Source organism: Sinocyclocheilus grahami, unplaced genomic scaffold, assembly GCF_001515645.1.
Source record: "Sinocyclocheilus grahami isolate Dianchi unplaced genomic scaffold, SAMN03320097.WGS_v1.1 scaffold176.1, whole genome shotgun sequence".
Classification (NCBI taxonomy): Eukaryota; Metazoa; Chordata; class Actinopteri; order Cypriniformes; family Cyprinidae; genus Sinocyclocheilus; species Sinocyclocheilus grahami.
This window is the reverse complement of record NW_015505355.1, coordinates 51,696-65,573: the sequence shown is the minus strand read 5'-3', so window position 1 is coordinate 65,573 and position 13,878 is coordinate 51,696. Positions and strand designations below refer to the sequence as shown.

At 35.6% G+C, this 13,878-nt stretch overlaps 1 protein-coding gene across 1 annotated transcript; it reads left to right on the top strand.

The window, feature by feature from the left end:
- Positions 1-10,912: 10,912 nt before the first annotated feature.
- On the top strand, positions 10,913-13,437 carry LOC107593870 (mitochondrial ribonuclease P protein 1-like). Its single transcript, XM_016283748.1, has 3 exons — positions 10,913-10,996; positions 11,950-12,374; positions 12,954-13,437. Exons 2-3 carry the CDS (start codon positions 11,973-11,975, stop codon positions 13,404-13,406), a joined length of 855 nt encoding a protein of 284 aa, XP_016139234.1. The 5' UTR covers positions 10,913-10,996; positions 11,950-11,972; the 3' UTR covers positions 13,407-13,437.
- The last annotated feature ends 441 nt before the right edge of the window (positions 13,438-13,878 follow it).

The window sequence follows — 13,878 nt, the reverse complement described above, 5'->3', positions numbered from 1 at the left end:
TTTTTCCTGAAAGTGTACACAAAGTTTTCACCCAGATTATTACCAAAACATTTAAAACAGGAGCCATTCTGTAACAGATATGATTGTTTTAATCTAGGATTTAATTGCGTTGCATTGTAGAACTTGCATTTTAGGAACTTAAGAGCAAATGACAGGCTTTCTGGTAATTTAAGGCTTAAATTTAGCATAACTACTATTATGCAGTAGTAATGTACCCTACACTGAAAGTTTTCAAACTGAAAGTACAAAACCAGCGCTTGATATTGCAGCATTAATGCATGAAAGGAATGTCATTTCTGTGTCTAGTTTTCAATGCAAACTTGTCGTTTTCAAATAAACAAGCAGTTATTTTGTTTATCAGCCGTCGTCTGCACGTAAAGTTTAGTCAGTCCAGGGCTGTGTCTCTATGAGCGGCTTGCACTGCATCCACCTGTTTATGTGCGAGCTCCAGAAAGGCCCTCACATCCTCGAGGACAGGGGCCTTCTGAAGCGCTCGAACCACTGCCGGCGGATCAGGGACGATCTTCATGAGGTGCTCCTGGAGGACCAAACACACGGGAGTCAGTAAATCAGTTCATGGAGGTCCTTTTGAAGACCAAGTAAAGAGATCTTATGAATAAATTGAAAGGAAAGCAATGCATCGGTCTCATAAGTTTGCAACACTTCAGTTTGAAAACACAACTTTCAATAGACCTCCATTACTTTGTAATTAATTTAACAAAAACCAGCTTCTCGAATACTAGATATGGAAATAATTTTGATGCACACTGCAGAAAAGTGATGTATTTTGGTTGTTTTTTTTAGTATTTTAGATTAGAAGTCTTGTCTTCTGAGAAACGTGACCCTGGAGCACAAAAACAGCCATAAGGGTCCATTTTTCTGAAATTGAGATTTATGCATCATCTGAAAGCTGAATAAATATACTTTCCAAAATCCAAAGTTAAATTATATTTTGAATAACAGATTTACAGTGTGACCCTACTGAACATCACTGCGTGCCACACGCTGGCGACTGTGTAACTACAACAAAAACTCAAGGAAATAACATATGCATACATACTTACCCATTGTAAGCATTTTATTTAAGTTATTATTTTAAAAGCAATTAGCAAATCATTAAATACGAGTTATACGAACCACTGATGTTTTGAAACATGATACATTTTGAAACACTTGTGACGTTACGAAGCCTCGTTTACTGAAATCACGTGACTTTGGCGGTTTGATACGCGCTCCGAACTATTGATTCGAAACAAATGATTCACAAAGGTTTCTAAGCTTCACTCGGCTGATTCATTAACCACAAACTACGCATTAAGGCTTTTAAGGCTAACTTGTCAGTACCGTTTTATTGATTAAAAGCAACACTATAATTCAAAACACTACTTGTGGTCATAGTGATAAAACCAAAAGTGAATCCCAAAGCGATAAAATCAAGATTGATATTACTCAGATCGCAACCAAATAACTCAAAGATGATCTTTTCTATGTCCCATTTCACCCAAACTCAATGCAATGCAACAAACCGGTGATGTCTAACGTTTTTCATCAGTCTCACATTTCTGTAATACAACGTTTTGTTGTTGTTTTAATTGAAATCAGCATTGAAGCAGCAAGCAATAGAATCCCATTTCCACCACGGGAATAAAAAAATGGAGACGGTAATTTACTTTTTATGTCACAATTAAAACGTTTTCCTTGCAATTCTGAGAAAAAAAGTTCAAAATGTGAGATGCAATCTCAGAAATAAGAGATATAAATGCATAATTGTGTTATAAATGTGCAAATCTGTGAAAAACAACTCACAATTCTACATTTATAACAAGCAATTCTGAGAAATAAAGTCTAAAATGCAAGATATAAACTCTTGCAACTAAAGCAGAATTGCATTATAAATTCACAATTTTGTAAAATAACTGCAAATTGCGTGCTTACAATATAACGTCCAAGATATGAACTCATAATTGCAAAGAAAAAAAAAGTCTGAATTGTAAGATAAAAAGTCACAACTTTACCATTTTTATTTTTTTATTCCATGATGTTAACAAAAAGTCAGAACTGAAAGACAAACTTGTAATTGCAAGAAAAGTCAGAATTGTGAGATAAAAATGCGTACATTTTTTAGTGCCGTCAAACGATTAATCATGATTAATCACATCCAAAATAAAAGTTTTTGTTTACATAATATATGTGAGTCCAAGATATGAACTCATAATTGCAAAGAAAAAAAAGTCTGAATTGTAAGATAAAAAGTCACAACTTTACCATTTTTATTTTTTTATTCCATGATGTTAACAAAAAGTCAGAACTGAAAGACAAACTTGTAATTGCAAGAAAAAAGTCAGAATTGTGAGATAAAAATGCGTACATTTTTTAGTGCCGAATACCATTTGAGTAGGGTTGGGTATTGTTAGAATTTTATCGATTCCTAGTTTCCAATAAAATAAAAAAAGTCAAACTTTTAAATGTCCAGCATTTATTGTGTCTTTTTGCAAGACATTCTGTTGCAGCTGAATAAAATGAGAAAAAACCAACAGCCCACAGAACACTTAGGCCTATAAGAGGAACTTTTGCCTATGCTTTTAACAGAAATACCACCATAGACTAATATACATTTCAAATATTAAAGGGGTCATATGATGCTTTTTTAAAGATCATTATTTGGTGTAACAGAATATGTTGACATGCTTTAATGTTCAAAAAAACACATAATTTTTCACAGAATGAAGAACCGGAACTATCTGCTTTATAATTCATAATTAAGTCTTTCTGTCATCACCGCTACAGCCTCAAGCGTCTTCCTGCCGTGCTCGGACTTCGTCCTCTCTGCTTTGAACTGACGGGACACGTGCATAATGTCTCCATGCTTCCTCGGGGGAACAGAAAGCTGTGCACACTTAGCCAGGAACCTACGAAAACAAAGAGTTCGGCGCCTGAGATGCTGTGGAAGAACAAAAGGAGATGCATCATCTGAATAAAGCTGAATAAATAAGCTCTCCGTTGACGTATGGTTTGTTAGGATTGGACAATATTTGAAAATCTGGAATCTGAGGGTGCAAAAAAATCTAAATATTGAGAAAATCATCTTTAAAGTTGTTCCAATGAAGTTCTTAGCAATGCATATTACAACGTTTTTATATATTTAGGGTATTAAATGTACAAAATATCTTCAAGGAACATGATCTTTACTTAATATCCTAATGATTTTTGTCATAAAAGAGAAATGTATAATTGTGACCCATACAATGTATTGTTGGCTATTGCTACAAATATCCCCCAGCGACTTAACACTGCTTTTGTGCTGCAGGGACACACATATGTTGAATGCAACCTAATACTTGTTTCTTGCTAATTCTGGGCTGCTCGTTCCAAAGAAATAGTGTCTGTTTCGCTGGACTTTCTCAGAAAATATCTTGCATTTCGTTTCATTTTTGCTTTCCACAACCATACGAGTGATGGTTTAATCTCTTAATCGGCAGAAAAACACCATAAAGACACGATTCGTGTCTTCATCGGAGCCAGATTACAGCTATTTGTTCAATTCTCAGCCACATGTATGAAGTTTCAACGTTTTTAAAACCAAGGAAATTTAAGAAAGAAAATGTTGAATGTTTCCTACGGACCTCAATAACGTCTTGAGAAACCGATCAAAATGAAGAGTTTGACTAAAACAAGAACAAATATCTGCCAGCTGGCTTAGAAAAATCAATTCATTCTCCACTGACAGATATTCATTCTTATTCTCAGAATAAACTTAATTTTGCTCCATTTCTCAGAAAACAAGTCTTCATATGTTAATTTTGCATCTCCACTAAACGTGTCTTAGTATTTCTGTCTTGTTTTTTCATTACAGAGCAAGATATTCAACATTTAATGCCACGACTTTATGAATTTAAGACATTCTACTCCAATTTAAGACCTTTTTAGGCCTTAATTTGTATAATCATTGCTGTTGATAGTTTTTACCGTACGTTTAATATTATATTAACCAGAAAAAAAATACTTTTGCGCCAATAACAGTATTTTCCAGACGCACATTAGAAGCGACAGTATAACAAGAGATCAAATATATCAAATTATTATTTTGCTATTAAATCTAAAATCAAGAAAGCTATTTTATTTATAAATGAATTTGACATTGTTGTTGGCTATTGCTACAAATATCCCCCAGCGACTTAACACTGCTTTTGTGCTGCAGGGACACATATATGTTGAATGCAACCTAATACTTGTTTCTTGCTAATTCTGGGCTGCTCGTTCCAAAGAAATAGTGTCTGTTTCGCTGGACTTTCTCAGAAAATATCTTGCATTTCGTTTCATTTTTGCTTTCCACAACCATACGAGTGATGGTTTAATCTCTTAATCGGCAGAAAAACACCATAAAGACACGATTCGTGTCTTCATCGGAGCCAGATTACAGCTATTTGTTCAATTCTCAGCCACATGTATGAAGTTTCAACGTTTTTAAAACCAAGGAAATTTAAGAAAGAAAATGTTGAATGTTTCCTACGGACCTCAATAACGTCTTGAGAAACCGATCAAAATGAAGAGTTTGACTAAAACAAGAACAAATATCTGCCAGCTGGCTTAGAAAAATCAATTCATTCTCCACTGACAGATATTCATTCTTATTCTCAGAATAAACTTAATTTTGCTCCATTTCTCAGAAAACAAGTCTTCATATGTTAATTTTGCATCTCCACTAAACGTGTCTTAGTATTTCTGTCTTGTTTTTTCATTACAGAGCAAGATATTCAACATTTAATGCCACGACTTTATGAATTTAAGACATTCTACTCCAATTTAAGACCTTTTTAGGCCTTAATTTGTATAATCATTGCTGTTGATAGTTTTTACCGTACGTTTAATATTATATTAACCAGAAAAAAAATACTTTTGCGCCAATAACAGTATTTTCCAGACGCACATTAGAAGCGACAGTATAACAAGAGATCAAATATATCAAATTATTATTTTGCTATTAAATCTAAAATCAAGAAAGCTATTTTATTTATAAATGAATTTGACATTGTATGCATGCATTTGGGGATGTTAGTAATTGTAAACTGGGACATAAATAGGTAACACTTTATTTTAAGGTGTCTTTGTTACATTTAAATTAAGCATAATTACATGCAAGCAACCCTAAGCCAAACCCTAATAAGCACATGGTACTTAAAAGTATAATTACACTGTACCAAAAACACCTTAAAATAAAGTTTAACCCATAAATAATATACATAAAGAATTGATGTATGCATATTAAGTTTATTAATTTTTTTAATAAAGGCTTCAATGGCTAAATAAATGATGAATATTAATCATAATAAATTCGTGTTTGTTCAGTTGTGCCTCACGTTATGAGTCTTGTGTGTGTTCCTGTCTGTGGCTCCTCTGGGGCCCCGTGTGGAGGCCCTTCCGGACCCTCGGGCTGGTTTCGTCATGAAGAGCTGCACAGAAAAACACAAACACAGTCAGAGAGTGCAAGTGTGCAAAAACCTCACGCTAACAGTACAACTGCACTGCCAGTCAAACGTTTCCGAACGGTAAGATTTTTAATGTAAATTTGTACGCAAAGTACAGTAAAATTCAGAAATATTTTTACTATTCAAAACATCTGTTGTCTACGCGCGTAACTGTTAAACTGTAATTTATTTCTGTGACCAAAGCTGTATTTTCAGCATCATCGCTCCAGTCTTCAGTGTCTAATATGCTGATTTGCTGCTCAAAAAAAAACTAAAACATTTATTTTTATTATTATTATTATTATTGTTGAAAACAGCCGAGTAGAATTTTTTCAGGTTCCTTTGATGAACACAGTTCAGAAGAACAGCATTTATCTGAAATAGAAATCTTTTGAGTGTCTTTATCATCACTTTTGATCAATTTAAAGCACCCCAGCTAAACGAAATTATTAATTTCTATAATTTCTTTCCCACAAAAAAATATTAGATTTTGAATGGTACAGTGTACAATGTTACAAAAGCTTTTTATTTCAGATAAATGCTGATCTTTGGATCTTTCCACACATCAGAGAATCCTGAAAATTAATAATAATAATACAAAAAAATATGTTTTTTCTTGAGCAGCATATTATACTGATTTCTGAAGATCACGTGACACTGAAGACTGGAGTGATGCTGCTGAAAATACAACTTTGATCACAGAAATAAATTACAGTTTAACAGATATACACACAGAAAACAGCTGTTTCGAATAGTAAAAATATTTCAGAATTTTACTGTACTTTGGCTCAAATTTACATTAAATTAAAAAAATAATAATGCTATTTTTTAGATAACGTACGCAGCACGGTTATACCATAGTATTCTTTGTATACCGTGGTACTCTTTATAGTAACATGACATACGAATATTGTAAACAGAAAGAGTATAAAGTAGCTTAAAAGACACCGACGCGACTCCGTTTATTTACATCGTTAATGGACGCCATTTGTTTTTATCGCGTCGCTCGCAGTATAGAAACAGCAGCTTGAGCAGCATATTATACTGATTTCTGAAGATCACGTGACACTGAAGACTGGAGGAATGATGCTGAAAATACAACTTTGATCACAGAAATAAATTACAGTTTAACACATATACACACAGAAAACAGCTGTTTCGAATAGTAAAAATATTTCAGAATTTTACTGTACTTTGGCTCAAATTTACATTAAATTAAAAAAATAATAATGCTATTTTTTAGATAACGTACGCAGCACGGTTATACCATAGTATTCTTTGTATACCGTGGTACTCTTTATAGTAACATGACATACGAATATGGTAAACAGAAAGAGTATAAAGTAGCTTAAAAGACACCGACGCGACTCCGTTTATTTACATCGTTAATGGACGCCATTTGTTTTTATCGCGTCGCTCGCAGTATAGAAACAGCAGCTGCTTTCTCACTAAAGTACATACAAGCTGATGAGAAGAAGAAGGAGCACTGTAACGATAAATGTGGTGAGCTTAAAACAAACAAAGCTCGATAATTAATCGTGTATGTACGACACGACGAGCTTCTAGCGTCTCCTTCAGTACTCACCGGATTCCCGCCACACGGTTCAAGGCGCGAACGGAAGTGCGCATGCGCAGAGAGAGCTGACACTTCCTGTTGATTTGTACATTTTTAAATAAGCAAATATTTTATATAAACTAAAATAGAGTAGACCGGAAGCTTATTTTCGCTCAGAATTCAGACCAAAAAATAAATAAAATCTAAGATTTAAAAAAATCTTTTTTATTCTGTGGCAGAAATACGCTATTGTGGACAGTGCTGGGGAAAGTTACTTTTAAAAGCGATGCGTTACAATGTTGCGTTACTCCATAAAAAAAGTAACTGTTACTTAGTTACTTTTTATGGAAAGTAATGCGTTACGTTACTTTTGCGTTACTTTTAAAATCTGGACAGGGCTTGCTTGTTTGCTTTTAAAATATAAAAAGTTATATTTTTGGCGAATATAAAGCCTTTTCACACCAAAAGTGAAATGAATGCGCCTCAGGCTGAAGGGAAAGTACAGTAGAATGCAGAAGAAGACATCTCAACACACTTCAGCAATAAACAAAGACACACAGATGTTCGTCTAGAGTAATGTGTGATTATTAGTACGCTTGAACTGCATCATCGAAGCTCAGAAGCTAATAGAATGGGATTAAATACATAAAGCATATTTGTGTTGTTTAACATTGAATTATTGCAGGTTTGCATCATATTCTGAGTTGCGTTTATTTTTATTCATTTTGAGGAATACTGAATCTGTGAGATGAATTAATGCATATTCATATTTATTTTAGAGCTACAGTAACATCTTCTGATTTCTGTCGCCATGGCGACACCAGAGCTGTCAATCAATACATTGGATACAAAGTAACTTGCGTTACTTATTTGAAAAAGTAACTCAGATATTTCCTTCTAAATTAGAAAGTAATGCGTTACTTTACTAGTTACTTGAAAAAAGTAATCTGATTACGTACGTTACTTGTAATGCGTCACAACACTGGTTATGGAAGACCAAACCTGCTAAATAAATAAACAAATAAATCAATAAATGTGTGTATAAATAAACGTATTCTTGTTTAAATACATATATAAATAATTAAACGTGTGATGAAACGTACAAAATTCAACATAGAATCCAAAGAAATCATGTTTATTAAAAAATATATATATACAGTGGGTACGGAAAGTATTCAGACCCCCTTAAATTTTTCACTCTTTGTTATATTGCAGCCATTTGCTAAAATCATTTAAGTAAATTTTTTTCCTCATTAATGTACACACAGCACCCCATATTGACAGAAAAACACAGAATTGTTGACATTTTTGCAGATTTATTAAAAAAGAAAAACTGAAATATCACATGGTCCTAAGATTTCTGAGAAAAAGTCAGAATTGTGAAATAAATCGCGATTACTTTTCTTTTTTATTAGTGTTATTTTATTCCATGACGGTAACAAAAAAAGTGAGATGTAAACTCAGAATTCTAAAAAAAAAAATCGAATTTGCAAACAGACTCAACATTCTCAGAAAATGATGAGATTTCAACAACAACAACAAAATCGTTTGTTTATTTGTCTGACATACTGGTCTTTAAGATGTATACATGCATCTGATAAAAGACTGCGTGAAGTGAACAGGTGACCCCTCTGGCTCTACACCATCATGACCTTTCCAGAATGACACGCTGTCGTTATCAATCTGCAGAAGTCTCCTGATAAATGAGGGCCAGGCCCCTCAGAGCAGCAGATATCGATCAGGTGTGTATTAAAGCGCTCTGAGTATCAGCGCACCACATCCTGGCCACAAGAAGAGCGTGCTTTCTTCATTTGTGCTGATGCTGCTGTATACTAATACATAACCACTGCGTTCAATCACATCTGATCACACACAGATTACAACCGCTCGCTTAGAAAACCCTCTTTTAGTCTCTGGATTCAAACACTGCCGTCGTCTTGTTCTTCAGTGCAAGTATCGAAGCATTCTTAAACCTAAGACCTCCACAGACAGCAAGGATCCTAACACCATCAATGCTCAGAAACAATCATTAAAGTAATCCATAAGAATGCAAAATGACTAAAGCAATAAACCACGTGAAGCCGTGTCAAGAGCAATAGCCACTCTTGCTATTTTAGAGTTTATCTCCTTCATTAATGTGTGTTTCTGCATTGTGACTGAAAAAAAAAAATAAGCAGTGAATTTCCCGTTTATTTCTTCTGCCGTCCCTTTTTTCGGCTGCTGGAAACAAGAGAACCTTTAGGTTTTTATCAAATCTTTTCCACATGTGTGTGTGTGTGTGTGTGATTCTCATTTAAATTAGCAGAAAACACCATCTCCATTAATACACATCAAAAATACATTTGTACTAGTAAAACACCTTTCCATCGAGAATCAATTCCAATTCCAGAATCCGATACTTAAGGTCAGGAGTTCATTTCTGGCTGAACTATTCCTTTAAACACATTTGACCGTAGTTAAAGTCTAGTTAGTCATTGTTTTATGAAAGCACAAATGGTTGAGTGGCACCATCAGTGTTATTAAACATCTAGAAGTCAGTGTAAAATCAATAAGCATACAAAAGTTTCAAAAGAAGTGCATCAGATAGTTGATGTTTCCACTGGAACGTCTACATCAGAGCATTTATAAGCATGGGTCAGGCTCAATGCTAGATGTCATGCTACAGTAGATCATATTTAGGGATGTCTCTTGGCTCGTTTGGGCTTCGGACGATCAGTTTTCCTCTGGATAGATCACTTCAATCAGTCCTGCTTGCTTTTAAAGCTTCCCACAAACTTGGTATGATCTGGAGATTTAAGGGAAATAAATCACAATAAATAAGTGATATGAACAACTTATCATCCTGAGCAATTAAAGAGGAAATTATGTCACTGTCAAAATATGAAATCTCACTATTAGAATCTTGTGCATTAAATTGATCTTTCTCGTTTACCAACACTTCTTTGGAAACATCCGTTTCAGCAGAAGTTATTTTTAGCTTAAATAACTTCTCACTTTAACCACATATCCTGTGCTTGTATACCTTGTTGCAAAAACATATCCTGTTTCCTTCTGAGTCAGATGATTAATAGTAAAACCAAATGCAGATGATCTGACCTTGCATTAAAGCAGCACTGTGTAACTTTTGTCGCTCTAGCGGTCAATAAAGAGAACTGCACGCATCCCGCGGAAGAACATTCTAACCGGATCTACTTCTCTAAGTGTGCGTCTATGGCGATTCACGCGGGTGTGTGTTACTCCGCCGCGGTGACCAGGCTACAATAGTCCGAATATAAGCACTTATTATAAGTGTACCGGAGTGATTCAAAATAAGACAAAAACGCAGTTAGGAAGATTAATTCATGATGTACATACATTTAGCAAATTTTAAACACAGAAAAGTTACATAGTGCTGCTTTTAAATGCAAACTTGATTTACTAGGCAACAATACTTCATGTAAAGCCACATAATATAAACACAGAAAATGCTGTCATATGCAATATTATATATATTAAATACTGCACTGCTGTGATCTCGGTCCACTCTTCGGTGACTGCAGTGGGTTATTTAGCCATAAATGTGTCACCAAAGATCAACATCAGGGCTCATATTCAGCGTTTCATTCATAGAAATGTTTCTAATGTTTTTTTAATATGTGCGTGAACTCCAGCGGATGTTTACAAGCGTGCGGCGCACCGCTATATAAGCTCCGGCTAGAAACATAGTTAAAATAGTTCCTACACTCTGTGCGCAACTCAACATAAACGTGTTAGTACTCTTAGTGATATTACGTGTTTTAAATCACACTAACAAAATGTCAAACGTTAAGAAAATATTTAAAAATATTCAATAACACACAGCCCATTAAATAGTAGACCAATGCCGATTTCCGCACGGTCAGCTTTTATTGTTGCACACCGAGATCCACATGTCCTTCTGAGGGTCCATCAGTGATCAGTGACTTCTGAGGGAACAAGCAGGGATACAGCGGGCATGGTATGCTGGTTTAACTCATAATGAGTGTGATTACAGATGTAGAGAAGACCGGGGCTAGTTGTCACAAGTCTGTTATAGATATATCAGCGTTGTGACAACATGCCCCTTTAAGCTAAAGAAGAAGAAAACCAGGCAAAACACAAAAATAAGAAATTATATTTTGCATACAGGACCTTTGATTTGTTGCATTTTGACTATTGTTTTCATCACAATTTAAATATTTCCACACTGTACTCGAGAAAATGCCATCTCGTTCTCGTAATGAAAGTTAACATAAAATAAAAAACAGCAATATTGTCATATTTCACCTCCAAATCAAAAGACAGAAATAAGAAATTCAATTTTCATGAAGACTTTAAAGTGTTTTATCACAACAAACACATTTTTTGCACTAAATTCACATTTAAATATGTATTTATATAAATTGTGACCTTTAAAGTTTACCAAAAATACTATATACATCATAATATGAAAAATACATAACATGTATTATACTGTGTGTGTGTGTGTGTGTGTATGGTGACTTAATGCATGCAATAAAAATATATAATTATAATATATGTATTATGTTTATATAAATTGTGGCTTTTAAAGTATGCAAAAAAATTAAAAACTAATCAATAAACTATATATATTTAGGGTTGAAAAGGGGTGGAAAATTTCGGGTAAATTTCTGGAAACTTTCCAAAAATCCCTGGAATAATAAAAAAAAATCTTGGAACGTTTCCGAAATTTTCCACCTTTTTGCAACCCTATATATATTCATATATAAGTAAATATAAAATATATCAAAAAATCATAATATATATTTATATAAACTGTGATTTTTAAAGTATCCACATTCAGCATAAAGCCTTTGTTTTTAATAATTTAATGTTGTGTCTGTAGAAATGAAGCTATAAATGCACCCGAGGAATGTCCAGAACCACAGCTCTATGCTTCACCTTCCGCAGGTGTTTCTGTGCCGCAGCAGCTGATGATGTTCCTGCGCTCGTGTTCAGTGGCACTGAGATGCTTCAGAAGCCCCCGCGTCTCCATCAGAGTCTTCAGCTCCAGCCGCAGCGCCGGGAAAGAAAGCGCTCTGGATCTGGACTCCTGGAAGACGGTGATGAGGTCTCAAGCGCTGCGGGAGGAGAGCCACAGCCAGAGTCCGAGTCGCTCAGCGCTGGAGGATAACCGCGAGCTGGTGGAGATGTGGCATCAGGCGGGAAAGTTCGTTCCCAGGAACATCACAGACGAGCAGCTGCAGGATCTCGCTCGGCTCGCAACCAGATCCGCCAAGAAGAAATACCTGAAGTTCCTGGCCATTAAAGAGTCACACAAGATCTCCAAGAAGGAGAAGCAGGAGAGGAAGAAATCCCACACTGAGACTTTTAAAGTATGCAAAAATTATTAAATAAACTACATTTGTGAGCCTGCAGCACAAAAGCAGTGTTGAGTCGCTGGGGGATATTTGTAGCAATAACCAACAATACATTGTATGGGTCACAATTATACATTTCTCTTTTATGACAAAAATCATTAGGATATTAAGTAAAGATCATGTTCCATGAAGATATTTTGTAAATTAAAAAACTTGGTAATATGCATTGCTAAGAACTTCATTTGAACAACTTTAAAGATGATTTTCTCAATATTTAGATTTTTTTGCACCCTCAGATTCCAGATTTTCAAATATTGTCCGATCCTAACAAACCATACATCAATGGAAAGATTATGTATATTTTGAAAAAAATTGACCCTTATGACTGGTTTTGTGCTCCAGGGTTTTATATATGTGACCCTGGAGCACAAAACCAGTCATAAGGGTCAATTTTTTCAAAATTGAGATTTATGCATCATCTGAAAGCAGAATGAATAAGCTCTCCATTGGTGTCTGGTAACACTTGACACTGCTTTTGTGCTCCAGGGACACAAATTAAAATCCAGGATTCTAATAATATTTTCACATTTCAAGGAGAGCGTGAAGGAAGAAGACCGCGAGCTGAAGAACACCTTCCTCCTGCGGTTCTGGAGCAGCTCCGCGGATCGAGTCCAGAGCTGGAGAGCGGCGCAGGCCATGCGCTTCGGTCAGCCGCTGGTGTACGATATGAGCTACGAGCAACACATGAGCCGGCGGGAGATGGAGAACACCGTCGCGCAGCTGATGGAGAGCGAGGGCTGGAACCGGCGTGCCGCGGACCCCTTCCACCTGCACTTCTGCGGCCTGCAGCCAGACGGCGCATATCTGCACGAGCTGCGCAGACGCTACGGATCGCATACATGGGATCAACTGCTGATCACGGCCACCGAGCGAACGCACCTGGAGATGTTTCCTCAGCAGGATCTGGTGTATCTGACGGCTGATTCCAAGCAAGTTCTGCAGGTATCTGCTATGACGGTGTCAAATATTCAAAAAAATCTGTCATAATACAGTATACAGTTGAGGTCAAAAGTTTACACCCCCCTTTCAGACTCTGCAAAATGATAATTTTACCAAAATAAGAGGGATCATACAAAATGCATGTTGTTTATTTAGTACTGACCTGAATAAGATATTTCACATAAAAGATGTTTAGAAAATAGTTGAATTTATAAAAAGGACACCGTTCAAAAGTTTTCTTAATACTCTTAATACTGTGTTGTTAGCTGAATGATCCACAGCTGTGTGTTTGTGTGTTTAGTGATAGTTGTTCACGAGTCCCTTGTTTGTCCTGAACAGTTAAACTACCTGCTGTTCTTCAGAAAAACCCTCAGCGCCCACAAATTCTTTGGTTTTGCAGCATTTTTGTGTATTTGAACCCTTTCCAACAATGACTGTATGATTTTGAGATGCATCTTTTCACACTGAGGACGACTGAGCGACTCATACGCAGCTATTACAGAAGCTTCAGACGCTCACT